General features: G+C 54.2%; 2 protein-coding genes across 4 annotated transcripts; one reads left to right on the plus strand and one right to left on the minus strand.

Moving 5' to 3' along the window:
- Positions 1-145: 145 nt before the first annotated feature.
- On the minus strand, positions 146-5,924 carry TEX9 (testis expressed 9). 2 transcript variants are annotated; one of them, XM_081337148.1, is made up of 11 exons: positions 5,522-5,924; positions 5,371-5,434; positions 5,205-5,293; positions 4,868-4,913; positions 4,472-4,557; positions 3,120-3,283; positions 2,820-2,902; positions 2,215-2,388; positions 1,621-1,755; positions 1,007-1,141; positions 146-531 (listed from the first exon to the last, which is right to left on the minus strand). In XM_081337148.1, exons 1-11 carry the CDS (start codon positions 5,605-5,607, stop codon positions 454-456), a joined length of 1,140 nt encoding a protein of 379 aa, XP_081193274.1. In that variant the 5' UTR covers positions 5,608-5,924; the 3' UTR covers positions 146-453. The 2 variants fall into 2 exon arrangements, with proteins under 2 accessions (XP_081193274.1, XP_081193275.1); XM_081337149.1 differs by having other exon boundaries at positions 5,214-5,293; positions 5,522-5,923.
- A 192-nt stretch (positions 5,925-6,116) lies between these two features.
- On the plus strand, positions 6,117-22,009 carry RFX7 (regulatory factor X7). 2 transcript variants are annotated; one of them, XM_081337101.1, is made up of 9 exons: positions 6,117-6,477; positions 11,047-11,080; positions 11,470-11,552; positions 12,225-12,347; positions 13,257-13,373; positions 13,497-13,581; positions 14,513-14,720; positions 15,161-15,456; positions 15,830-22,009. In XM_081337101.1, the coding sequence occupies exons 1-9, from the start codon at positions 6,356-6,358 to the stop codon at positions 18,956-18,958; spliced, it is 4,197 nt and encodes a 1,398-aa protein (XP_081193227.1). In that variant the 5' UTR covers positions 6,117-6,355; the 3' UTR covers positions 18,959-22,009. The 2 variants fall into 2 exon arrangements, with proteins under 2 accessions (XP_081193227.1, XP_081193228.1); XM_081337102.1 differs by lacking the exon at positions 6,117-6,477 and adding an exon at positions 8,650-9,082.
- Positions 22,010-23,591: the final 1,582 nt, after the last annotated feature.

Below are 23,591 nucleotides of genomic sequence, written 5' to 3' on the forward strand. Positions count from 1 at the left end.
AAGAAAACAAAAAACCATGCCATTAGGGCACTCTTGAATGTTAATAGCTTTTTTCAGTGTTGCAGCTTTCATTACTTTAATTAGCTACTATTTTTATACAATGCAGTATTACATTTGTTTTATTAACTGAAAAATGCTCAAGATCAATTATTTCCTGTATTTTATTTTGAAAAAAATCCTTTATAAAGCTACTTCCAATAATAAAGGTGAGCATCCAAATTATTTCAATAGCCTAGAAGTTTAATGAGAGCTATCAATTTAAAAAGTTGGCAAATGGTTAGATTAACCCTGCTAACTGATAGAGAATGAGAAAACAGCTATTAGCAAAAACTTTCGGTGGGAAGAAGTGAACAGTGTAAAGCATGTATTTTCCCCCCAGAAAAAAGTATGGTTCAATGTCACTCTTCTGCAAACACCCACATCTCCTGTAGAGGGGGGATGCTGTGTACTGAATTAAGGGTTGCCCCACTCCAGCGCCTTCATAAATTCCTCTTCCGTGAAAGAAAGCATCTTGGCAGATTCAATGTGCATCTAGGGGGAAAGATTTTTTACTCAAGTAAGACGTGCTTCTTTGACCTCTCTGACAGGTTGTACTCATCCTCTTTCACTGCATTATTTGTTGTAATGTAAGTGCCCCCCCTGTATATTTTTGACTGACAACTTTTGTTGGTCACCAAAGACAGAAACCACTTTCCCCCTCTCAGCAGTATCTTGAGATGGCCTAAACATGAAAGGCTGCTAACAAGGAACCATCTGAAACTTTGGTATGTCCTTTGGGATCTGAGATGGAAATTAAAGCTGATTTTGGGGAGTTTAACATCTTCCATTCCTTCTCCCCCCCCCACCTTCCCCCCCAAAAAAACCTAGCCACAGGGATTCCTTATACTTATTGTGGATTTACTCTATGACCCAGTTCATTATTGCTTCTAGTCAAAACAAATAATGAAATATGTTACACCCCTAAATTTAATTCAATTAAAGTTACTAATAGCATAGGATAGCTTGCCTTTTGTCTTTTTAAAATGTCAATAAGTTTTAATTGCTTCTTGAAACCTGCCACTAGCTCTTCTTTTTGTTTCTCCAGTCTCTTATTTTCAATTTTTAGTTCTTCAAGTTTTTTGTGCTCTTGGTTGACCACATCCTAGTATGAAATGAAGGATACAGAAACTCTTACATCATTATAAATACAGCCCTTGGACATGTCTGAAGGAGAGGGCAAATGCCATCCACAAATGACAAGGCTCAGCAGTGCTCCTATAGCTTCCTATCAAAACACCCCATGTGCAGATCATATACAGCCATGCCTTGAAAGATTTATGATTTTGTCACCAGGAGAAAGACAGACCACAAAGTATCTGCTTGCAGAATTATTTCATATTATAAATGGTACTGAATGCATTGCTTGGAACAGATAGGAAAAGGCCATGCAGCAAATTGGAAAGAAGAGAGAAGCTGTAACCATGAAGCTTCCTGGATGACCTATTTGATAGCTGAGACGAGAAAAAATTGGATGTTTCCCAAGCAGTTAGTAGAAAAAGACATGATCGGTAAGGGGGAGGAGTGCTATCCTAGGTTGAGGGGCTTCCAAATTCACATTTCTTGCTAACCTATACCCCCTACCTTGTTACTTTGCTTCAGTTTATTCAGCTCCATTTTGTATTTCTCTGCTTCCTCAAGAGCTCGGTTCAAGCGAATGTCCGTCGTGCCCTGGGTTGCTGCAGCTTGTTTTTGTGTTCGCTTCAGATTTTCCAGTTCCTGTTGAATCAAGTTTAAATATGGCCAACCCTCCCTTGGCTTCAGAGGAGCCCCTTTGGTGCAGCAGCAGGAAGGAAAGCCACAACATCCAGCCTTGTCTGCCAGCCAGCCAGGGACAAAGGTGGTGGCTGCAGTGGCACCTTCCCTGCCCTCTTTCAAAGGATAGCTTCCCACAAACATGGATAAAGTCCTCAATATCACTTTTTTACAAACAAGGTAGAGGAGCATTCCATGGTCAGGATGTTCTACAGCTATTTATTTCCATTTTTTCTTACCTGCTTCAGTTGTGGGAAATTCATACCAGATAATTTACGTGTCTTTGGATTAACTTGTGAGCCATTGGAACATCATCAAATCATGGTTAAACAAATCAAAACTTAGCATCATATGCAAGTCTAGCTCCTCTGAGCAATTTCACACTTATCCTTTTAAGGCAAGAGATCAAAATGGCTTTGTTACCTTTTCTAGCATGGAGAGTTTCTGCTGCAGACTCTCGCTTTTTCTGTTGGCTTCCTCTGACAGCAATTTGTACTTTTCTATCTGAGACTGGTGTAGGCTGGCTGCACGTTGCAGCCGGCCACATTCTTCTTCAACCTCCTTAAGACGGCTGCTGACATTTTCATTCTCCTCATCCTGCAGGCCCAAAATTAAGAGCCACAAGAGAGTTGAAGCCTGTTGGGTTAATGTTTTGTTTCTTCTCTGCAACTCTTACCATTTTTTTTCCAGAATTCTATCTTTAGATCAAAACGTCAAAAAATTAAGCACATACCCTGTTTGAGTGGTGGTCCTCGGGGCTCAGAGATATTCTCCTCCCTGGAGACACATTTATTGTTTTCCTTGGGAGGCCTCAGTTCCTTTTCTCCTGGGACATCTCCTCCAACCTCCCTACCAAGCCTTTCCTCACTCTCCTATGTTCTGTGAGGAAAACCCGGCCTCTCGTGAGGAAGACTTGCGAATGTGAATGTGTAGAGGACTTGGTAATTGTGAAACAGATACCGTCATGTGGTAGACCACATAAAGTACAATTCACGGCTTAACACAAGCAAGTAACCATCTGCTCTTACCTTCTTGCTATATTCTTGCCCAATGGCATCTAGTTCCTCCTGCATCACACGTAGCTTTGCCTTTAGGAACCGGATCTGGGCCTCTGCAAGTTGGCAACAAACTCCATATAGGCAGAACCTACAATCTAGCTTTCTAGAGCCCATGTTAAGACAACCCTGTTTAAACCACCCTGAAGAAACATTCGGATTAATATGCATGTTTTGAAAAGTGGCAATTTCTAGAAGACTATTTTCCCCTGCTACAAAAAGAAAGGGACAATTAGTGAAAAGCAAAGCTGCCCAGCAAACAGCCTCACTCACCTGCTCCAAGTTCACTTCCTGTACTGGGGATAAGATTATCTTCCAGATCAGGCAGGTGTCCTTCTTCCAGCTGCCCTTCAATCCTTCCAATTAGTTTTGTCAGGGAGCATCCTGGAGCAGCAACATCAGGATTGCTTGAGTCAACCTGTAATCTTGATTTTATACTGAAAAGTTGAAAGCAACATGAAGAGGAACATGAATGTCTAGGAATTTGGTAAAAACAGCACTGCATCCTTGTGGCTATTTGACCCAATATAAGTAAAAATTATCTACATAGAACAGCATTTGTACAATACAGTACCACAAAATATAGATGCATATTAAAATTGTAACATGGAGCTAATCATCTGTGTGAAAATGAATTGATCCTCTTTAAATCCAGAATCATCTGCCATCTAAGAAGATTGAACAATGTTTTGCAACCTTTTTAGACATTTCCACAGAGCTATCTGCCAGCAAAAAGAATACATTTTCAAGGCAGATGTCAGAACCCATTCCATTCCATTTCTATCTATCCCTTCTGACCCAAAATGAAATCTCACCTTTCCTTGGGTTCTGCCATACTCCCAAGGGGGAGGGGGGATGTGCCCTGAGCTTTATTGCCTCTGCTTCCTCTATCTGCTACAATGTAACAATTTGCTTTCCTGCAGTTATGTATCTCTCTGAACTTTCTCTCCCTAAACTGTCAGCTAGAACAAGGGAGGGAATAAGGAATGTAACCTCGATGCCTGGTTTATTTCTACGCTCTCAAAGGAAGGTGTGAAGAGCTGCCCGGAGACGGGCAGATGTTATCTCCCCTTTTCCCACGATGGACCTAACACCTGGGGATTGGTCGTCCCACACTGGCCAGATGAACTATGGGGTGGGGTCTTGCTTGGGGATACCTTAACCCATCACTTTGCATGGGAAATCTCAGATCCCGTCTATTATGCCTGCTATCAACTACTTTTAATAAAAGTTCCTATTGGAAGAAATTGTTTCCAAGAGTTCTGCTTTCTTAAGATGTGGGATTGAAATTGGTCCTGACAGCAGCAGTCCAGCAAGTCTGAGCAGGTGAGATTCCATGAAGCTCCCTATTCAGGGATAGAGAGAATCCAGACATCCCTCCCCTCCAGCGTTTAAAGCTCTTCCCTTTCTGTTTAAAAGGGGAAATTGCTAAGACTCAGAATAGTGGCATCAGAGATGGATACGGCTCTTTTGACCCACCTGCCTGGGCACAGATTGGCTGTCTTGTGTCCTTTTCAGACTACTGAATAATTGAATTCAACAACAACCATCATATTATGAAAGCTGCAAGATCCCAAAAGCTGCCAATGCCAATCCTGTTTTATGCTCAGCTCTACATCTTATACCTTAAGAGAGGTCTTTCCCCCTTTCTTCCAGTCAGTGGTCGACCTCGAATTGTAGGTGCAGCACCCACTTTCTTCTTGTGTGGCTGCTAAAGAGAAGCCAGAAAAACCATTTTAGGTACTTGGTAGGCATGCAAGTTTCTTAATGTTTTCTTTATTTAAAAATGTCTATTTAAAGCAGCTATTAAAAGCAGGAGTTGGGCTCCTTCACAAGGTGGGGCTCAGGCTCAGCCTTAATGAGAGAATGTGCAGTTTGTTGTCCGTGTGTAAGAAACACAGGTCTCTCTAGACTTGCTTTTCTTAGGAGGTGAGGCTGGGCTAGAAACTCTTCAGCTTCCCCCCCACAAGGGACCTGCTGACTTACTAGGAAGATGTAAAATGAAAACTCTGTTCTGGTACCTTGTTCTGTGCAAGAGGAACTGGTGCTTCAGGAGAATTTATATCACTGGAAAGGAGCAAATTGCGATAAGCATAATGTTCAGGTTTCATTCACCCCAATGAAAAAACTGAAGGTGCCCCCCCACCTCATCTCCTTGTTATCTGAATTAGGAGGGGCCCCGAGCGAAAAACCGGCAGGGCAGAGACCTCCCCCGCCGCCCTCTTTGCCTCTGCCTGGTCGGGAAACGGGGGAGGCTAAGCCGGGGGGGGGGAGGGGGCTCCAGAGAAACCGAAGGGGCGACTTGCGGAGGACAGGCTTCCGAGCGCCCCCTCCCCACACTCGGGGCCGGGGGCACACCGGTGGTACCTCTCCTTGGCCGCCGCCGCCTCCTCCAGCGCGTCCCCGCGGGCCGAGGCGGGCCTGCCCAGGGCTTCTCGTCGGTCCCTCTGCAGAAGGGCGAGGAGCCGTCAGAAGCGCCTCTCCGGCCACCAGAGCCCCGGGCCCCTCCCGCCCCGCCGCTCACCATCAGCTGCTCCGCCTGGCGCATCACCGCCGCCGCCTTCGCCTCCAGGGCCGCATTCAGGCGCCTGCAACGGGCGGGTCGGGTCGGTCAGGGCCGGGGGGGGGGAGGGGGGAAGGGCGCGCGCCCCTCCACCGCCCCGGCCGCGACCTACCTGTACTCCTCTTCGCGGGCCAGGAGGGGCGCGGCGCTACGCGGCCGGGGCGGCTGCTCCCCCGCGGGCTGCCCGGCCGCCGCCATGGCCCAGCGTCGCTAGGCAACCGCGCCGCTCCCGGTCCGCTCGCGCGCGCTTGCCGCGCTGCCCTCTGGGAGTCGTAGTCCTCCGGGTCGCCCCTTCCCGCCCTCGGGCTCCGAGTGGCTCCGTCTGCTGACTCGGCTCGGCCCAGAATCCCGTTGTCCCCGGCCGGAGAGCTCCGGCTCCGCTGGGAAGGGGACTGGCAGGGGCCGGTGTTCGTCTCCGCCTCGGCCTGGCGACGCTCGGGAATCCTAGGCGAGGGGACGCCGCTTCCGTTCAGCCTGGTACAGCTGGGGAGGCCGCGCGCGCGCACACGTCAAAGCCGCCGCCGCGCAGGGCCGGCCTACCCCGGCCCCGCCTCCTGCGCGCAGCGGGCGCGTCCCCGGCGTTTCTCTCGACGGCCCAGCGCGGCCTAGGCGGCGGCGGGGGCGCGGGCGCGGGCGCGGCTCTCTCTGCCGCTCCGGCCTCGACCAGCGGGCGGCGCTGCGGCGGCTGCGCGGGACAGGCGGCGGCGGGGCTGCTGGTGCTGCGGCGGCGGCGGCTGAGCGGGGCTGCCCGGCGGCGCCGGAGAAGAGCTGCGGCATCGCGGCGCTGATCGGAGCGGCGGGCCGCCCGCCATGCGCCGCCCTCGCCCGCCCCCTGCCTAGCGGCGCGGCGGGCTCGCCGGGGATGCGCGGCGGCGCCGGGCGGGCGGGCGGCTCCCTGCGGCGCTGCTGCGGCTGAAGCGGGGGCCGCTGGCCGGGGAGGCCCAGCATGGCGGAGGAGGCGCCGCCCGCGCCCGGCGGAGGCCCCGCGCCCGCCCTGCCCGCGCTGGTGCCCGGCCTGCAGGGCGCGGAGGCCGGCGCGCTGCAGCACAAGATCCGCGGCTCCATCTGGTGAGTGGGCGGCGGCGGCGGCGGGGCGGGCGTCCGGGGCCGGGCCGGGGACGCGGCCATTGTCTCCGCGGCGGCGGGGACGGGCCGGATCCAAGATGGAAGAAGACAAGATGGCCACGAGGCCCCCCCGCCCGCGCCTTTGTCTGCCGAGGCGCCCCGAGGGCCCGGCGGGCGGAGCGGCGCCCGGAGCCTCCCCGCCCGAGCCCTGAGCGGGCCTGCCTCGCCGGGCGGTCGTGCTCGCTCGGAGGGCCGCGTCCCCGGGCCGGGTTCCGGGCCCCTCCGGGGAGGACGGCGACCGCGGGGGGGGACGGAGCCGGTGCTCGGGAGGTGTCGGTGCGTCGTTCGGCTTGCGGAGCCTCGGGGCGCGGGGAGATGCCCGGCAAGACCGGCGACCGGCGCTGCCCCTTCCCGGGGGCCCTGGGGCGGAGGGAGGGGCCGGGGAAGCCCGCGGGGGGGGGTCTTTGTTTCGGAAAGGCTTCCTAACGGGCCCCCCCTTGGGCAGCGGACGATGAGCCCCCCCCCCGGCTTGTGCTTCGTGGCCGGAGGGGGTTTCGAGCGGAGGTGCCGGCAGCCTTCCCCCGTTTGGTGCTCCCCAAATTTGGGGGATTTTAACGTCCCGGTTTATTGCCGGATGCAAACGGGGGTCATAAATATGGAGGTGCTTCAAGGGCTGTGAACGGTGAAGCCGTAAGGAGGATGTTATCAGCTGTGGCATGGAGGATGATGTCAGCTGTTTGTCAGAGGCATGGCATTGTTGCTTTTTGCTGGAAGCTGCTTAGAGTCAGGAAGATTGGAGCAGTGTAAAAGGCTTTTAAACAATAAATTTGCCAAGCATATTTGGAAACGCTTGGCCAAAGAGAGGGTGGCAGAGGGGCCTGTTGTGCCATATCATAACTGGGTGGTTTTATGTACCTGGACAGAGGAATAAGGCCGTGGACCTCGATAGACATCAACCCAATGTGCTGCTACGTGAACAAAATAATGTCACTGAAACCTGGCGGGGTTTTACCCAATCTGTGACTCACAAGGCGGGCCCGCAAGTAGAGTCCACCTGCCTATGAGGATTTCACAGGAGCCCATATGGTGGGATTTGTTATCCTACATATTAATTCAAAAAATAATCTCATCAGAAATGATGATGATAAATTGGGGACAATTTTTTAGCTTTTGCAGGCAGCTAGCAAGACAAATGCCTTTTTTTTACAAGGGACTTGGTTTTAAATGGATTTCGTGGAAGTCCACAAGACCACTTTAGCTAATGGTGTCACTTTTTCTTATAGCCGATGGTAGTTATTTACTGTGTTTAGCATTTATTTGTTTATAAATTTCTACACTGCCCATCTCACCTAAGTGACTCTGCTTGGTTTACAAACAACATTTGCGACCTTGGGCCAGTCTCTGTCAGCCCAGCCTTCCTTCAGAGAGGTTGTTGTGGGGAAAATAAGGGGAGGAATCTATTCGCCACCTTGAGTTATTTGTAAAAATAATAAAGGCGGGATACATTACAGCTAGAATAAATCTTCATCTACAATGTAGATACACAGTGTGCGCGTATCTATCATGGGCTGTGTATCTCACCAAAATATCGCGGAGTATTAAAGCAAATGTTCAAATGGATTAAGGCAAAAAACATGTAATGTGCAATATAATTACTACCAAATCAGAGACCAATCAGTTGTCATAGAACTCCTGTATATTCTGACATGATTGAATTAAAAAGAAAAACCCTCATGAACACAAAGTGCATCAAATTCCAGGGAGGGCCCCCCTTTGCCCCCCCCTCCCCTGCATAGGACCTGACCTATCCAGTAATGTCCCAATGGGTGGTGGGTCAGCAGTCAGGTAGACAAGGGAGAAGGTGGCATCAAAGGCAGAAAAACAGTCACGCCACAGCAGAGCTAAGCAACAGCCATCAGCCCTGCCTCTTGCAGTCCGTGGTATTCTGGAGCTTGCAGAAAGCTCCCCTGCCCCCCCTCTCCCCCCCATATTTGCACAACACCCTAATCCCAGTTTATTTGTCATTGCACCTTGCTCTGTTTTCCCTCTGGGAGATCATTTAAACCCTTTTGCTCCATCTCACTGTGCCAAGCCTTCAGTTTGGCTACCCCCCCCCCCAAACTGGCAGCATGTGGCTAAGGTGTTTTTTGGTTGGGGGGAGTCATGCAGAGAGTGGCGCCCGAGGCAGGGAGGGGCACTTTCCCCCCAAGTCCCTCCAACAGCTGTTGCAGACCCTTTTCTTCTTGCTCCATCGTGGCTGAGAGGATGTCTGTGGCCGTTTCTTCCCCCTCCCCTGAAATGGTGCCATTTTTCTTCCGACAGGTTCTTGGCGTGAAAGGAGGCGCAGCCAAGCCCACCACTGCAAGACCATGTGGCGGCTTTGTTTTGTCTAGCTGCCTGGCGCTGCGTTTTTCCTCCGGTTGGATGAAAAGGCTGGAGATGCTCCTTTTCTCCTTCACGGATGGAAAGACAGATTGTCCCGGCTTCTGCTGCCTTTGAGGATTTAATCTCTGGGCTTCTGCTTTATTTTCACTTCGTTAAAGCTTTTATGCTAATCGCTTTTGTGTCCACAAGGAAGATTCGGCTCTCAGTGGATGTGGGATTTTAGGTGAATTTCGGCAGGGCAGGAGGAGGGGTGTGGCCCAGAGATAGCAGCAGGCACTTGGGATCCTCGTGGCCAGGCATTGTGTGTGGGTTGCCAGAACATATTCTGCTTCTCATGCAGCAAGAATTGGGTGGGGGGAGGAAGACCCGAAAGAGGTCTAGAATTCACAACCAAACAGCAGAGAACGGCTCTGCTGTCAAGAGACAGGAGGGAGGCATTGAGTTGGGGAGGGCATTGACCCCACAGATAGAGAAGGGAGACAGAAAAAGAGGGTTTGCAGGCCATGAGGCCAGACAGCTCTGCCCTTTTACAGCTGAGGAGCATCAGGATTAGCAGGAGCTCAGTCTGACGTTGTTATCTCAGGTGCCCCACTGCCCTGCACAAAAGAGATGCTGTGGGTATTTGAGAAGGTCACCGGGAAGGTGCTACTCACAAGGGGGCTTTCTCAGTATGGGTGTGGCCCCTGTGCTCTGGAATGCTCCTCTGCCCCCTACATTTATGAAGCAGCCCTGATGACATTTGGGGTCCCCTTGGGCTGGGCAGAGGCGCTGCAAGCAACCCTTGCAGCTGGATGCTGGGAATGCCCTTGGCGGCAAGAGAAGGAGCTGTGGCCTTATGGGTTGGGTGCCTTTCCTGGGTGTTGTAACGGTGCCTTTCCCCTGGCAGAGACGCAGGGGCAATTTTTTCCTCCGGTGGTCCGCGGGGTCAGTGGGCATTCCTTGCTTCAGATTCCACCCCAGCGTTGGCTGTGCTGGTCAGGGACGGGAAGGAGAAGAAACAGGGTGGGCAGGGGTTTAGCTGAATCCCTTGTGGAGCAGGACAGTGTGCAGGGTGCAGCCGCTGAAGGTTGATGCAGGCAGGCCTAGCACAGGGTGGAAACGCCGCTGCTCCCCATTGATTTGTTCTTGCTGTTCCCATCCCATAGTGACTTTCTCTTGCCCTGGCACTGGTGGCGGGGGAGGCAGGTGGCTGGGCCCAGGCTAGATCCTGCAGCCTGGCCTTTCCCTGCATTTCCTGGGTGCTGGGGAGAGTCCGGGGGGGGGGGGGGTTGGTAGCATCAGGCCATTCTGCCTGCAGCTTGGGGGCTGGCTGGGCTAGCATAAAATAGGGAGCTCAGGAGAGCAGGGAGAGGAAGTGCGTAAGGGCGAACCAACAGAACAGAGAATACATCATTATGCCTGGCAGGACTCATTGCCGTAAGATGAGGCAACGGTCAGGGAGCTGGCTGGCTTTGAAGGGCCTTCAGTTGAGTAAGGAGAGGAAGCTGAGGGGGCAGCAGTCCTGCAGTGCACTTCCTTGTGGAGGGAGCTTGGATGTCCACCCTGGGTGAGAACTGCAGGGGTGGGCTCAGATCAGAGGTATTTTTCTGCTTTCTGTAAATGAGGTTTAAGCCAGAGAATGTGCAGCCAAGGTGGATTGTGGAACGTCCTGTCTTAGCTGAGGTGTTCCTGGCCGGGCTGCTTCTCAGCAAACAGGGAGCAGCCATTCATGACGGCCATCTAGCCTCTCCGGACACGAGGCTTCCCGAGGAGCTGAGCCCCCTCTGGGCCTGTCCAGAGTTTAGGGGTGTACTTCCTCTTCTGGTCTCCCACACACTTGGGAAAGCGGGGGTTTCCATGTGATTGCTAAGGTCTATGCTCCTCACACACTGGAGGCGACCTCGTTCGACATTCCTGGAAATGTCCACTCCTTAAATCCTTTTGCTCAAACAAAGGCATTTAAAGATTCCGATTGATTAAAGCAGGGAATTCCAAGTCCTGGTTCCACTTGTCAGTCTTCAGGATACCTTTTGCGTCTCTGTAAAAATTTGAGGTGGCTGACAGTCTTCCAGGTCTTTTTCCAATAAGAGCCGTTGGGGAGCCTGGGGTGCTGCACAGAGACTTGATTATATACGCTTGTTTATAACGACCTACATATTAACTTTCATGGTTGTTTTCTGCTTTTGCTTTTCCCCCTTCTCTCTTCAGCAAAGCTGTACAATCTAAAGTGGACTGCATTTTGGTGAGTAAAAGCCGGAAATAGAGCATTTCTACGTGGGGCTATTTAACTATGGTATTCCAGAGCGTCCTAACTCTGCCCAGGGCAGTGATGCCAGATGCTGGGCCTTCCAAAGAGAGTTCCTTGTTAGACTTCCTGGATGAATGCCCCCGTCCTGAAAGAGCGGGGAAACTCTTCTTTGCTGAGCTGCTGGCTTGCTTTCATGTGCAGCTGGCTGAGAGCTTCCAGACACCCAAGCCCCACACTTCTATGGGGCAGAAGGAACATAGATGGGCAACTGGGCAGGGAAGGAGGCAGCCAGCTTTTCTGGGCTACCTGAAAGTCCCCAGAAAAAGGTTGTGGAAACAGGAGCAGCTCCATCAAGGTGGTGATCTCTCTCCCTCTGTCTTTAGCAAGAAGTTGAGAAGTTTACAGATTTACAGAAACTCTACCTCTACCTTCAACTGCCTTCTGGTCTCAGCAATGGAGAGAAAAGGTAAGGGTGTGTGTGTCCCAACCACATCTGGTCACGCAGCTGTGCCAGAGGGCTTCCTCTGGGGATGTGGGTGGCTTGGCATGGTGCCTTTGTGTGTGGCGCCTCCTTGGAGTGGGATTCACTCCCGGTGATACAGCGAGGAGGCTTTCCAAAGAATTGGCAGGTTCCACAATGCCTCAAACCCTTCAGGGTTAATGGAAAGAGAGTTTTATGGGAAGGACCTTCTCTGGAGGAGGCTTTCTCCTTGACTCTGTGGCCTCCAACCCTTCCCCCCCCCTTTACTGCCTACCTGACCTCTGCGGACTGCCCCTGACCTTCCCTCACCATGGGGAGCCTGCCACTGCTCCCCACACGTGGCAGATGTGATCACTACGTCATGGGGAGCAGGCTCTCTTTACTCTGGGACAACCCTGAGCCTGCTTGTTTTGGGGCCTGGGGCCTGCCCCTCTCCCTTTGGGCCCACCTCAAGGCCCTCGGCCACAGGGAGGCAGATTGGAAAGCAGCCCTTCTGGGCCTGTGGGGGGAGTTCCACGGGGACAATGGCCTTCACAGGCTTTGAGGCTACCCTTCTCCTGAGCTCAGAACACGGGGCACAGGCAACCATGACCCCTCCTGGGACCGGGGGGCACCTGGTTGGGAGGAGGATGATGATGTCCCCTCTCCTTGCTGCAGTGATCAGCTGTCCGTGTCCTCCAGCCGCGCTCAACAGGTGCATGCCCTTTCCTGGATCCGGAATACCTTGGAAGAACACCCGGAGACCTCCCTTCCCAAGCAGGAAGTGTACGATGAGTACAAGTGAGTCTCTCCCATCCGTGGCCAGGGAACGCGCCCACGAGGGGCTGGCTGGCTGCTGGCCTTGCTTCCCTTCAGCTCTGCCGACTGGGCTGCTCCTCCCCCACCCCCACCCCGGCTCTCAAAGGTGCTGTACTGTTGAATGGGACACCTGCCCTAAAGCCTCCCCATCCTCCCTTCGCCTCCCAAAGGGGGTTCCCCCCAAAATTGAGGTGGCAGCTCTTCGGCTCAGGAGGGGAGGAGTAGCTGCTCTGCTGACTTGGGGGGAGGTCCTGGAATCTCGGGACCCAAGGGGAAGGAGAAGTCAGTCTGCCCACAGCTGGGCTCATCTTTCAGGTCTTGGCATGGCGGGCAGGGCCTGAACGTGCCACCTGGCGAGAGCAGATGCTGAGATGCTGAAACGCCAGCGCTCTCACGGTCAGCCTGCCCTCTGATGCTGGGGCTTTGCTATGCCGTGGGCCCAGCCTGGGCAGCCAGGCTCCCCCGGGGAAGAGCTGGGGGTGTCGGTTCCCTTCCCTTGCCCAGAGATCGTTTCAGCTCTGCCCATTAACTCCAGCACAGAGGGCTGATGGGAGGCTCCTGAGGTTTCTGGGTTCTCCGTGCTGGAAAGACGGGAGGGAATGGCAGGACAGAGAATTCGATTCCCTCTGACCCCAGAAGTTTCTGCAATGGCAGGGACTGCAGGGAGGAGAGCTGCCCACGTGGCCGGCTGGACGCAGCAGGTATCTCCTTTCTTGTGGGCAACCAGGAGGTTGCTGGGGGGGCCAGCTTGCCCTTTTCCCCGTGGAGCCTCCAGATCTTCCAGCCTCTCAGCCTGCGTGCTCTCGGACCCTCTTCTCCAACCGCTGGCCAAGCTGGGCATCGGGCCCTGCGTCTTCCGGGGTCTCTCCTGTGACCCTCCTTTTGTTTCAGGAGCTACTGTGACAATCTTGGCTACCACCCGCTCAGTGCCGCAGACTTTGGGAAGATCATGAAGAACGTGTTTCCCAACATGAAAGCCCGGCGCCTGGGCACACGAGGCAAATCTAAATATCCTTTAGAAATAGCTTTGGGTGTCTCTGGGCGTGGCCGTGTGGCCAACTGTGCTTCGGTACAAAAGGCGGCTGCACTGTTGGAATTATATGATGATCCCACCTTAATTTTTAAAATCACATATTGCTATAGTGGACTTCGGAAGAAAGCTCTCGTGCAGATGCCGTCCCTTCCCAATCTGGACTTCCCCAAAACTGGAGACGGGGTAAGCTCTGCCACTGCAGCCCAGGCCTGCCTGCAGGTGGGCGGCCGACCACCTCCTGGGCGTTGACTGGGCGAGAGGGAGCCAGAGGAAGAGCCGCCACCATGATGGTGGCCAGGTGGAAGGGATTTGACCCCTGAAATGTAATTTGAGGAATCCTCTAAGACCAGCCCCTCCCTGGCTCTCATGAAGATAAGGGGGGTGGGGGAGGGACATTCAGACTCCGCAGATTCTGTTACTCTGACCTGATTATAAAAGTCGCGTGATCAGCATGCATGACCTGGTCTAGCTGGAAGTGGCACAAAGGTCTTTTAGCTGCAGCTGGCAGAACGCAACACGGATCCGCACCGTGCTGGGGGTTTGGGGACTTGACTTCTGCAACAAGACTTTTCATGGCCCAGTGATCCTGAGTGAAGAGCAGGGAGACATCGAAAAGCAGCTGAGGACGTGTGCAAGAGGCGGCAGTCTATAAAAAAGTTTTGCCTGGCTTCACTTGGCGTAGAATTGTTGGGCTGCGTCCCAGAGTCCTTCCTGCACGGAGATGCTTTGAACGAGAAGGATTAGTTTACACCAAACTCCTTTTAAGATCTGAGGGCTGTCTAACTATGCAGCAAGGCAAAACAATTTTGGCAGCATGTGCTTGCATTTTACACAAACACAAAGTACTGTCCTCCAGCACCCTTAATTACAGGCAGTAACATTTAAAGAGAGAAGTTGACTTTCCATTTATTGAAATAACCCTCCTGACCAAAATTGAGAGCTGAGGTTGCTATGGGAGTTTTTATGCAGGGTCTGAAGCTGTTTCAAGCCACTTTTTCCCTGGGTGAGAGGAGGAGTCGGGCGGGGCGTGTGTCCTTTTCTTCTGTCCTGAAGAAAACAGTTTCCCAGAGATGGGGCAGACCACCCTCAGTTCTTCCTTGTGCTTTGGTTTCAGCTGGATGGGGCAGAGCCTGCTGGGCGCCTGCAGAATGCCGATGAGGAGATCGTGTCTGCCGCCTGCCAGCTGGTCTGCGAGTGGGCCCAGAAAGTGCTCAGCCAGCCCTTTGATTCTGTCCTGGACCTGGCCCGCTTCCTGGTGAAAAGCCACTACACGGGCACCAAATCCGTGGCAGCATTGGCAGTGATGGCAGGCGCCCCTGCAGGTAAAAAGGGGGAAGCAGTTCTGCTCTCACCGGAGGGGGGTGCCTTTTCCCCGGGATCCCCTGAGGGGCATCAGGAGGGCGTCTAAGCTTGCAAGAGCTGCCTCCATGGGAAAAGCTTAATTCCTGAGGCGCAGTTTCACCCCTGCCATTGAGAAAGGCACGGCTTCAGGCATGGGAGACCCTGGGCCTGTAAGAGGCATCTTTCACAGCCGGTCGGCTGGTCTGGGTAATGATGGGGGAAAGGGTGGAGTGGGGCCTGCACAATCTCTTTTTTTTTTGCCCATGTAAACGAGCAAACTGAGTGTCCCTTAACGCTTGGACGGAGGAAAGGTCATTGGAGGGGCTGCCCTGTTGCTCTGCCAGTGTACAGAAGAGCCCCATTGCGCTTCCTATGAGGGCCGAGCCTGCGTCCTGCTCAAGCCTCTGCCTGCCCCTTCCAGGACTCAAGGGGATCCCCCAGCCGTCGGCTTTTGTCCCGACGGCAGAGAGCAACTCCTTCCAGCCCCAGGTGAAGACGCTGCCTTCGCCTGTGGATGCCAAGCAGCAGCTGCAGCGCAAGATCCAGAAGAAGCAGCAGGAGCAGAAACTGCACTCCCCTCTGCCAGGCGAGTCCCCTGCCAAGAAGGCCGAGGGCACAGCGAGCAACGGGGTTGCCAGCCTTACGAACGGGAGCCCAGCCATCTTGTCCCCTCAGTCCATTGGCATTGTGGTGGCTGCCGTGCCAAGTCCTATCACGGTAAGTCTCCTGAGGAGGGGTGGGTGGGTGGGTTGGGCCAGGCTGCCACCAGCAGTGTCAAATGTCAGGGCAGGACCAGGCGAAGACCCCCTGAGGCTGTGCAGGAAGGAAATTTCCTCCACGATTTGGGGAGATGTTTAGCTGGAGCGACTCCAGAGGGGGCAGAGGGAGGTTGAGACAGCGACTCAGCAATCGGGAGGGCAAAGAGGGATGGGGTGGATGGGAAGGTCTGGAAAGGTCTGGAAGTCCTGCGTGGCTGGGGGAGGAGTGGGGAGCGTAGGGTTTGCTGTTCCCAGAAGAAAGCAAAGCCGTCTCCTTAGAGCACAGCTTTTCTCTTCCCTTTCTCAACATCGCTCCCTTTTCTCCTCTGCAGGTGCCAAGGACCCGGCAGTTGGTAACGTCTCCTAGCCCGATGGGCTCGACCGATGGCAAAGTCCTTCCACTCAATGTCCAGGTGGTCACTCAGCCCATGCAGTCTGTCAAGCAGTCGCCAAAGACTCCCCAGAATGTGCCGGCCAGTCCTGTGGGAGATCGCTCTGCTCGCCACCGATACGCCCAGATCCTGCCAAAGCCAGCCAACACCAACGCGCTCACCATTCGTTCCCCAACCACAGTGCTTTTCACAAGCAGCCCAATCAAGACAGTGGTTCCTGCTCAGCACATGAACGTGGTCAAAATGACCGCAATCTCACTCGCCCCAAGTGGCGCCAGTGGCACGCCCGTCAAGCACACAGCCTCTGCCATTGGCCCGGGAGCCACAGAAGAGCCGAGGAATTTCCCTCAGATCAAGAACGGATCTGTGGTTTCACTCCAGTCCCCAGGAACCAAAGCTTCTGCTTCGTCTTCGGTCGAGGTCAAACTGGAGCCAGAACTGGTGCTGGATGAGAGCTTGCGACAGAACCGGGACAATGCGAGCCCTGCTCAAGCGGTCAGAGTCACCCTGCTAACACCAGTGGATCAGCTGAGGACTGTGGAGCGTCTTGGAGCAGCAAGCTGTGACCCCCAGGGGGGAGATTCGGAGAGGAAGTCCCTTTCCCAGGCGCACGAATCCTCCCCGGGCCCTCTGGAGGCAGCTCAGCATGTCTCCTCGCCTCCTGCAAGCGACCAAGGATGCCCAAAAGGCCTGAGGAAGAGGCTGCCTTCTGCCTTTGTGGATGCTCAAGGCCCCCCCGTCAAGAAACTCTCTGTGGGACAGGCGTCTGCACAAGCCCCCAAGACCAGCAACGCGCAGAAGGCCCAGCAGATGGGCGGCCTGCCTCGCCCTAAAAGTGACAGCCCGGCTGCCCTTCTTCAGGGTCCCGGCCAGGTGGCCCTCCAAGTCCAGTCCGCAGCCTCAGGGATCAGCCTGGAGGCCTCCTGCCCCCTGGATGCTGACCTCATCATTGCCCCCAGCGACTCCCTGCTGGAGCGGTCACCAACAGCGTCCTCAGCAGGTGTGGAAATGAAGTTGGAAGGAGACGTCTTTGTCCTAGGAAACGGCTCTAAGTCTGAGGGCAGCCTGAACCCCAACCTGTGGCAGCAGCTGGCCAGGGGCTCCTCCTTCATCCAGGAGGCCTGCAAGCCCCCGATCAGTGTTATGACGCTTGCTGGACCCACCGACTCCGAGGACTTGCCCAAGTCCGCCTGGGAGCCGGTGCACTTAGAAGGGTTCCAGCAAGCCAGTGCAGCCTTTGGGCAGGCGCTGCCGGATCAGGGCCAGCCGCCCTCTCTCGATCAGCCCTTGCCTGGCCAGAGTTCCGGCCAGCTGCCCTTGCAGCAGGAGCTGAAGGACTTTGAGGATGCCACCTCCCAGTCCCACGAGAACTACTTCTCCTTTGACGACGACCTGACCCAGGACAGCATCGTGGAGGAGCTGGTGCTGATGGAGGAGCAGATGTCCTTGAGCACCTCCCACCTCTACACCGCCTCCCTGGGGATGGCTCTCCAGAACCAAGGGGCGGCTCAGGAGGCACCCTTGGCCCCTCACTCAAGCAGTGCCCACTTCTATCACCCAATCCACAGTAACAGCACTCCTGTCCATACCCCCACCCCCACGCCCACCCCCACCTCTGAAATCATGGCTGGATCGCAAGGTGTGTCGCGAGAGAGTCCGTGCTCCAGGATGGCCCAGACCACACCTGTAGACAGCGCCCTGGGGAGCAGCCGGCACACACCTGTCGGCACCCCACACTCCAACTGTAGCAGCAGCGTGCCCCCAAGCCCCGTGGAGTGTAGAAACCCCTTTGCCTTCACCCCGATTAGCTCCAGCATGGCCTACCACGATGCCAGCGTGGTTTCCAGCAGTCCTGTAAAGCCCATGCAGCGCCCCATGGCCACTCACCCCGATAAAACCAAGCTGGAATGGATGAATGCCGGCTACGGCAGCCTGGGGAGCTCCTCTGTCACCAGCCATGGGATTTTGCCTGGTTACCAGGAGTCAGTCGAAGACCGTTTCCGGAAACCCCACGCCTTTGCTGTCCCTGGCCAGTCCTACCAGTCTCAGTCACGGCACCACGATCCCCATTTTGGGCGAGTGACCCCCGTCTCCCCTGTCGGCAACAAGCAAGAAGGTTTTGCCGTCCCTGCTCCTCTCGATAGCAAAGGGGCTGGCTCCTCTCATGGCAGCCATTTCCGATGCCGGAGCGTCAGTCCCGCCGTGCACCGCCAGCGGAATCTCAGCGGAAGCACCGTGTGTCCCGTCACTGCTGTGCTTCGCTCTGGAACGACCGCGGGCTCTTTTGGGAGTCCAGTCGCCCCAGAAGTTCACGCCTCCTTAGTGAACGTCCATGCAGACCCAAGTGCCAACAACCTCGCCCAGCGCAGCCAGTCGGTGCCCCTGACGGTGATGATGGAGACGGCCTTTCCACAGCCTCAGAAGCAGCCAAGCTCCAAGAAGATCACCAACGTCCTGCTTAGCAAGCTGGACTCGGAGAACGATGATGCCGTGCGTGGCCTGGGCATCAACAACCTGCCCTCTAATTACACCGCCAGGATGAACCTGACCCAGATTTTGGAGACTTCTGCTGCCTTTCCAAGTGCCAATGCCCAGAACATGCCCCCGTGCAGCCCATCTGTTTTTGAATTCCAAACACCAGGTTACCTCGCTAAAAACAGCAGCCCCGATCCGGCAGACTTTGCTTCTGGGGACAAGGCAGTCCAGTCGGAAGCTGGGGAGCAGCAGCTGGATTTCAGCGGCAGCGTGAAGGAGCTTTTGGAGGAGAGCAGCCTGCAGGGCGGCCAGGCCCCCCCCGACTTGAGCAACGTGGCCTCGGTCTTCTCCAGCGACATGAGGCTGACCTCGGAGCTCTCGGGCAGCATGACTGACCTGAATGCGCTGGACACCCATCTGCTCTTTGATCCGGCCCACCCGCAGGGCCAAGACGAAGAGGAGGCCACCCTGGAAGAGTTGAAGAACGACCCCCTCTTCCAGCAGATCTGCAATGAGTCCATCAGCTCCATGGCTTCTGCAGGCTTTGAATGGATGGAGAGTAAGGACCATCCAGCTGTGGAAATGTTGGGTTAAGGGGTGCATGTGTGTGTGTGTGTGTGCGTGCGTGCGTGCGTGCCTGCACATGTGTGTATGTATACACACACATACATATTTGTGAGTGTGTGTATATATGTATATATATATATGTGTGTGTGTGTGTGTATATATATACACACACATCTGTGTGTAAATATACACACACCCGCGTGTGTATGTGTGTATAAAATCTATGTAGCACACTGTATTTAAGAAAATCTAAAGACGAGACATACTGTATTTGTCTTAATGGAAGTGCCTCCTGCAGCAGAAACAATTTGTGACATTTTTTAAAAAAAAATTGCTCTCCCAGCTGCTTTATTCTTCAGCAGGGTGTATACAATCTTGACCGATTTTTAAGGCATCTCTGAAGGATGCAACCTGCTCCAGAACCAGGATTGGGTTTTAGCCTTTTGCTCATTGCAGAGCATTGCTTGCCGCCTCTGAAGGATAAAGAGCATTTGCGGGAGGCTACCAGGAGGCAGGAAGGGGACGTCCCCCACCCAGTCTTCCCTCCATCTGCCCTGCAGGGCCTTCCATTGGCATTGGGGTTCCAGAGAGGCAACGCTAAAATCGAGAGGGTGCGTGGATGGGTTGCATGATGCATCTTCTGCACTCTGGGTGCATAAAGAGCCTGTGCACTTGCTGGCACACCTGGCACACCAGAGAGAGCAAATTTCCTGGTCACAAATACCATATGCTGGCAGAGTGGGAAAGGCAGCAGGCGCCAACGTCCCTAGGTCACTCCATCTGGCCTTTCCCAAACGATGGTGGACTTGGCACCCCCTCATTGGTCAGTTGCTAGGGAAAGCCAGTGTTAGACAGGGAATGGGGAAATCAGCACAACTTGTCAGTTGGATGTTAACTCCTTTTCAAGGGCTGTGGGCAGGAGGAGGAGAGGCTTCCAAGAAAGGAAAAGCAGCCCTAACATTTCATCCCAAATGGAAAACTTACTCTGCCACGAGTTGTTTCATAAGCTCTTACTAAGAAAACACCAGAATGTTTTAGAAGCAAACAGTTTAATGCTGCTTTTAATGTCCTTGAGTAGGGAAGACTACGGTAGTTCCAAACCCTGCGATTAATAAATCTGTTCCTTCCATGGCAACTCTACCTTAAAACGTTGTCAGGATGTATAGTTCTTTTTCTCCACAACAAAAACTAGAATGCAAGAATAACAGTGATTCAGGTTTCCCTAATTCACAGGCTTTTTGGGGGAAAAAACTTTTCCTGCAGAAACTAATTAGAGTCCCTGGATTGATTCAACTGGCCAGTTCTTTCTTTACGAGGTCATGCACAGTTGGAGGGATCTGGTTAACGCTGGAGGGTGAATTTCCGAGGCCTTCTGTGGTAGCCACCGTGGGAAGCCTGCCGTGGCTGAGCCTGTCCTTGGACGTGCTCAGCGCCCACCGGGGTCCCAGGGACGGACACTGACGCCAGCAGGTGAGCGGCTGTCCTGTGGGCACTGCTCTTGCATGGCTTCCCTGTCTCGCCAGCTCTGAGCCTCTTTTAACAGCCCAGCTCCAGGGAAGGTGGGATGGTCCTGCCTCTGGGGCTGGAGGTGCCCCAAGGCAGCTGAGCGGGCAGGTGAGCCAGCCCCGTGCGGCTCAAAGGGCACTAATCCCTTCTGCGCTAGGAGGCAGTGCCCTTGCCTTGTGCCAGGTCAGCAGTGGGAGGAGGGAGGGGTCTGAAGTCTAGCCTCTTTTGCCTCCCCTTGGAGACCCAGGAGCCACCACCACTCACCCGATCCCTGGCTTAAGTGAAGGTCTGTCTCAGCTAGCTTGTTCAGGTTTTATTCCCACATAAAGGTGCATCTTTTGAAGCCACTGCAGCCCTGAGAATCTGCTCCTGTACAATCCCATAAACATTGCTGGGGCCACTTGCTTCTGTGTGGACCTCAGCCGGGGAGGAAGCCTCAGCTTTTTCCAGGATGGCCCAGGCACAGTGACCCACGCTGCTGGGCATATTGTTCCTGTAGAGTTTGACACACACAAACACACACGAGGCTCAAGTAGTATTTGTGGGGCTGTTCTATGGGATACATAGAGGTGGGGTTGCTGGGGTGCCGGGCGTAAGCAGTGGGCTTCCTGTGCCCAAATCCAGTCGCCCTCAGCGAGAGAAACACTTCAGTTTCCTTTCCAGCAATAGCATGGCTGGTGCTCGGCTCCTTTTCCTGGGGAAGTGACAGTGCTTTGAAGCCCACCGCGGGGGAGCTGCTGGCCCAAGTGTGAGCTTCAGGGTGAAGGGGCTCCCCGACCCCCGTCCCAGCGCTGGCCTCCTAATGGTGCCAGAGACAGCCAGGGCTCGGGGGCCCATCCACTCGCTCTCCTTGGCTGCCTTTCCTGGTGGGCTAAGTACTGCTGGGACCAGGTCTCTGTGTTGTGGCCCAGCTGGCAGCCCCTGCCCTGGGATCAGGGCAGGCAAGGCGAGCCAATGTTTGAGGATGTTTTGGGCTGTTCCTCTACCAGGAAAAGAAAGGTTGCTTGTCTTATGTAGCAAAATTATCTCAGTGAGATACATCTCTTATTCTCTTACCTGAGAATTTTACAGCAGGAAAAATCTGTGTTTGCCTCACCTCTTGGTGCATCCTCACCCACATGCATGCGGTGTTCTCTCGGCTTGCCTCGTTTGTGCTAGTTAGACTCCTGTCAGCCACCACCCACCATCGCTCCCTCCCCTGCGCTGGATCGGGGCCGGTTCTGCGCAAGCAGGCTGGCGCGGGGAGTTGCCCTCTCGCTTCACAATCCTGCCCGGCTCAAAGGTCCTCAGCCAGACGCTGCTTCTTCCCCAAGTGGGCGAAGGCAGCCGTGTGCTCAGCTGTGCCACATGTCCGGTGTCTGGGCGAAGAAGCCACTCCTGGCGCACCTGGACCCTCCATGAACCCCCCCCCCCAGTCGCCCAGCTTTCGAGGAGTGTTTTGTTGTCTGTTGGACCGCTAAAGGACAGTGGATAATAGGTCTTGCCGCGTAGCATTTCAGTTCATTTTTTTATTGGAAGTGCTCAACATTTGTTTTTTAATGTTTTCAGGAACAATAAAACATTTTCTATGAAGCTCGACTCCAGAAGCAAGTTCTTGGGAGCTCAGGGATCTCCATTCTTGCTTGGCTTGGGGAAGGGGGGGGGGGCTCTGCAGGCTCTCCTGAACTGGGCACAGGCTGCCTGGCGCTGTCCCTTCTGCACTCGCTCTCTTTGTCCCTCCGACCCCAGCGCTTCTCTGGGAAAAGGCGAGGACCCTGGGTTGAGAGAGACACCTGCATCTCCCTTCCCCACCAGCCCCCTGGAAAAGTGGCATTGGGCCTGGAGGTGAGCTGGGCAGGACGGAGAGACCTAGTAGCCGTGGGGTTCAAGGGGGAGTCCTGGGTTCAGCATAGTGGCAGGAAGGGGGAGGTGACAGCTGGTCTCCGAGGGCTCTTTTCATGGTAACAACCCCAACTCAGTGATGCTGCCATGGGGCAGATGGGTGGGAAGACTGCCATGGCAGGCTTGTGTGTGGCCAGCTCTCCAGGGGAAGCTTTGGCGACAGCTTAGGGTCACAATTCCTATGGCCTCCCACCCGTGGGCCTCATTAGGCAATCCCCAAGGAAGTGCCCGAGGGAGGCTGCCAAAGAGGAAGCTCCGGGAAGACTTCCACAGGCCTATGAAGAGCCCCTGGCTCCCAAGGGGAGAGGTCACCGTGGCTGGGGCAGGCTTGGCATGAAGATGGAGAGACCACAGGCTCGGAACATTGCAGCCCAAAGGATGTGATACTGGATGACGGGGTGGGCGAGCTGAGGTTGCTGTCTGCTGCAGAGAACATTGTTTAAAGTGGAAATCTAGGCAAAAGTGGAAATTGTTCAATATGTTCTAGTTTTATCAGTCGTATCCACCAGGAGCCCTGGAAGCACAGTGGTTAAAATGTGGTATTGTGGGCAAACTGCCCACAGCCTGGAGTTTGATCCTGACGGGGCACAAGGTTAACAAGGCTTCCCATCCTTCTTGAGGTTGGTGGAGAGGTCGGTAAAATGAGGACTCAGATTGTTGGAGGCAAAATGCAAGTAATGCTGACATTGTAAACCCCTCAGAGAATGCTCCAAGGCACTATGGATTCCAAATGCTGTTCCTAATGATGAGGCTTAATTGCAACGTGTCTTGGCCTCTTCCTTCTTGGTTCTGCTTTGGAGCACCCAACCTTCCTCCAAGGGCACCCCTCCTGTTCCCCCAAAGTAGAGAAGGTTGAGCTGTGGGAAAGAAGTAGGCAGGGTGGATGTGAAAAGCACCTTTGGGACAACAGTGACCGGGACGATTGAGAATCTCCACAGACTTTTATTCAAGGTGCTTAATACTTATCAGCCGACTCCCCAGTCCAAGGGCGATGCTGGAATTCCCAAAGCCAAGACCTTTGCAATTCCTCCCCTTTTCCACAAGAGGGCAGAGGGTATCCAAGCAGTGCCACCCGATCTTCTCTCGGTCCAGCCCAGAAGGGGGCGCCTGAAACCCACGGAACCACGCCTGTTCCCAAAGCAACAGGTTGCACGTATGTTGAGGAGTTTTAGATCTACCAGTCCTGCTCTGCTCTACAACATTCAACGTCAGCGGAAACCACAAAGGTGCTTTTCAAAGGAAACTGGACTTTCTTATTTTTTTGTCTTTGAAA

The sequence above is a fragment of the Vipera berus genome (genome assembly GCF_964194415.1).
Source record: "Vipera berus genome assembly, chromosome: 12".
In the NCBI taxonomy this organism is placed as follows: domain Eukaryota; kingdom Metazoa; phylum Chordata; class Lepidosauria; order Squamata; family Viperidae; genus Vipera; species Vipera berus.

Excerpts from the sequence above, each read along its gene's own strand:
- TEX9 (XM_081337148.1), bottom strand. The coding sequence starts at position 5,607 with ATGGCGGCGGCCGGGCAGCCCGCGGGGGAGCAGCCGCCCCGGCCGCGT. Across the intron at positions 4,914-5,204 it reads GCCAAGGAGAGGTACCACCG|TGATATAAATTCTCCTGAAG; the intron begins GTGTGCCCCCGG and ends GCTCCTTTCCAG. Across the intron at positions 2,903-3,119 it reads AGGAAGTGAACTTGGAGCAG|AGGCCCAGATCCGGTTCCTA; the intron begins GTGAGTGAGGCT and ends GCCAACTTGCAG.
- RFX7 (XM_081337101.1), top strand. The coding sequence starts at position 6,356 with ATGGCGGAGGAGGCGCCGCCCGCGCCCGGCGGAGGCCCCGCGCCCGCC. Across the intron at positions 12,348-13,256 it reads GAAGTGTACGATGAGTACAA|GAGCTACTGTGACAATCTTG; the intron begins GTGAGTCTCTCC and ends CTTTTGTTTCAG. Across the intron at positions 13,374-13,496 it reads GGCACACGAGGCAAATCTAA|ATATTGCTATAGTGGACTTC; the intron begins ATATCCTTTAGA and ends TTTTAAAATCAC.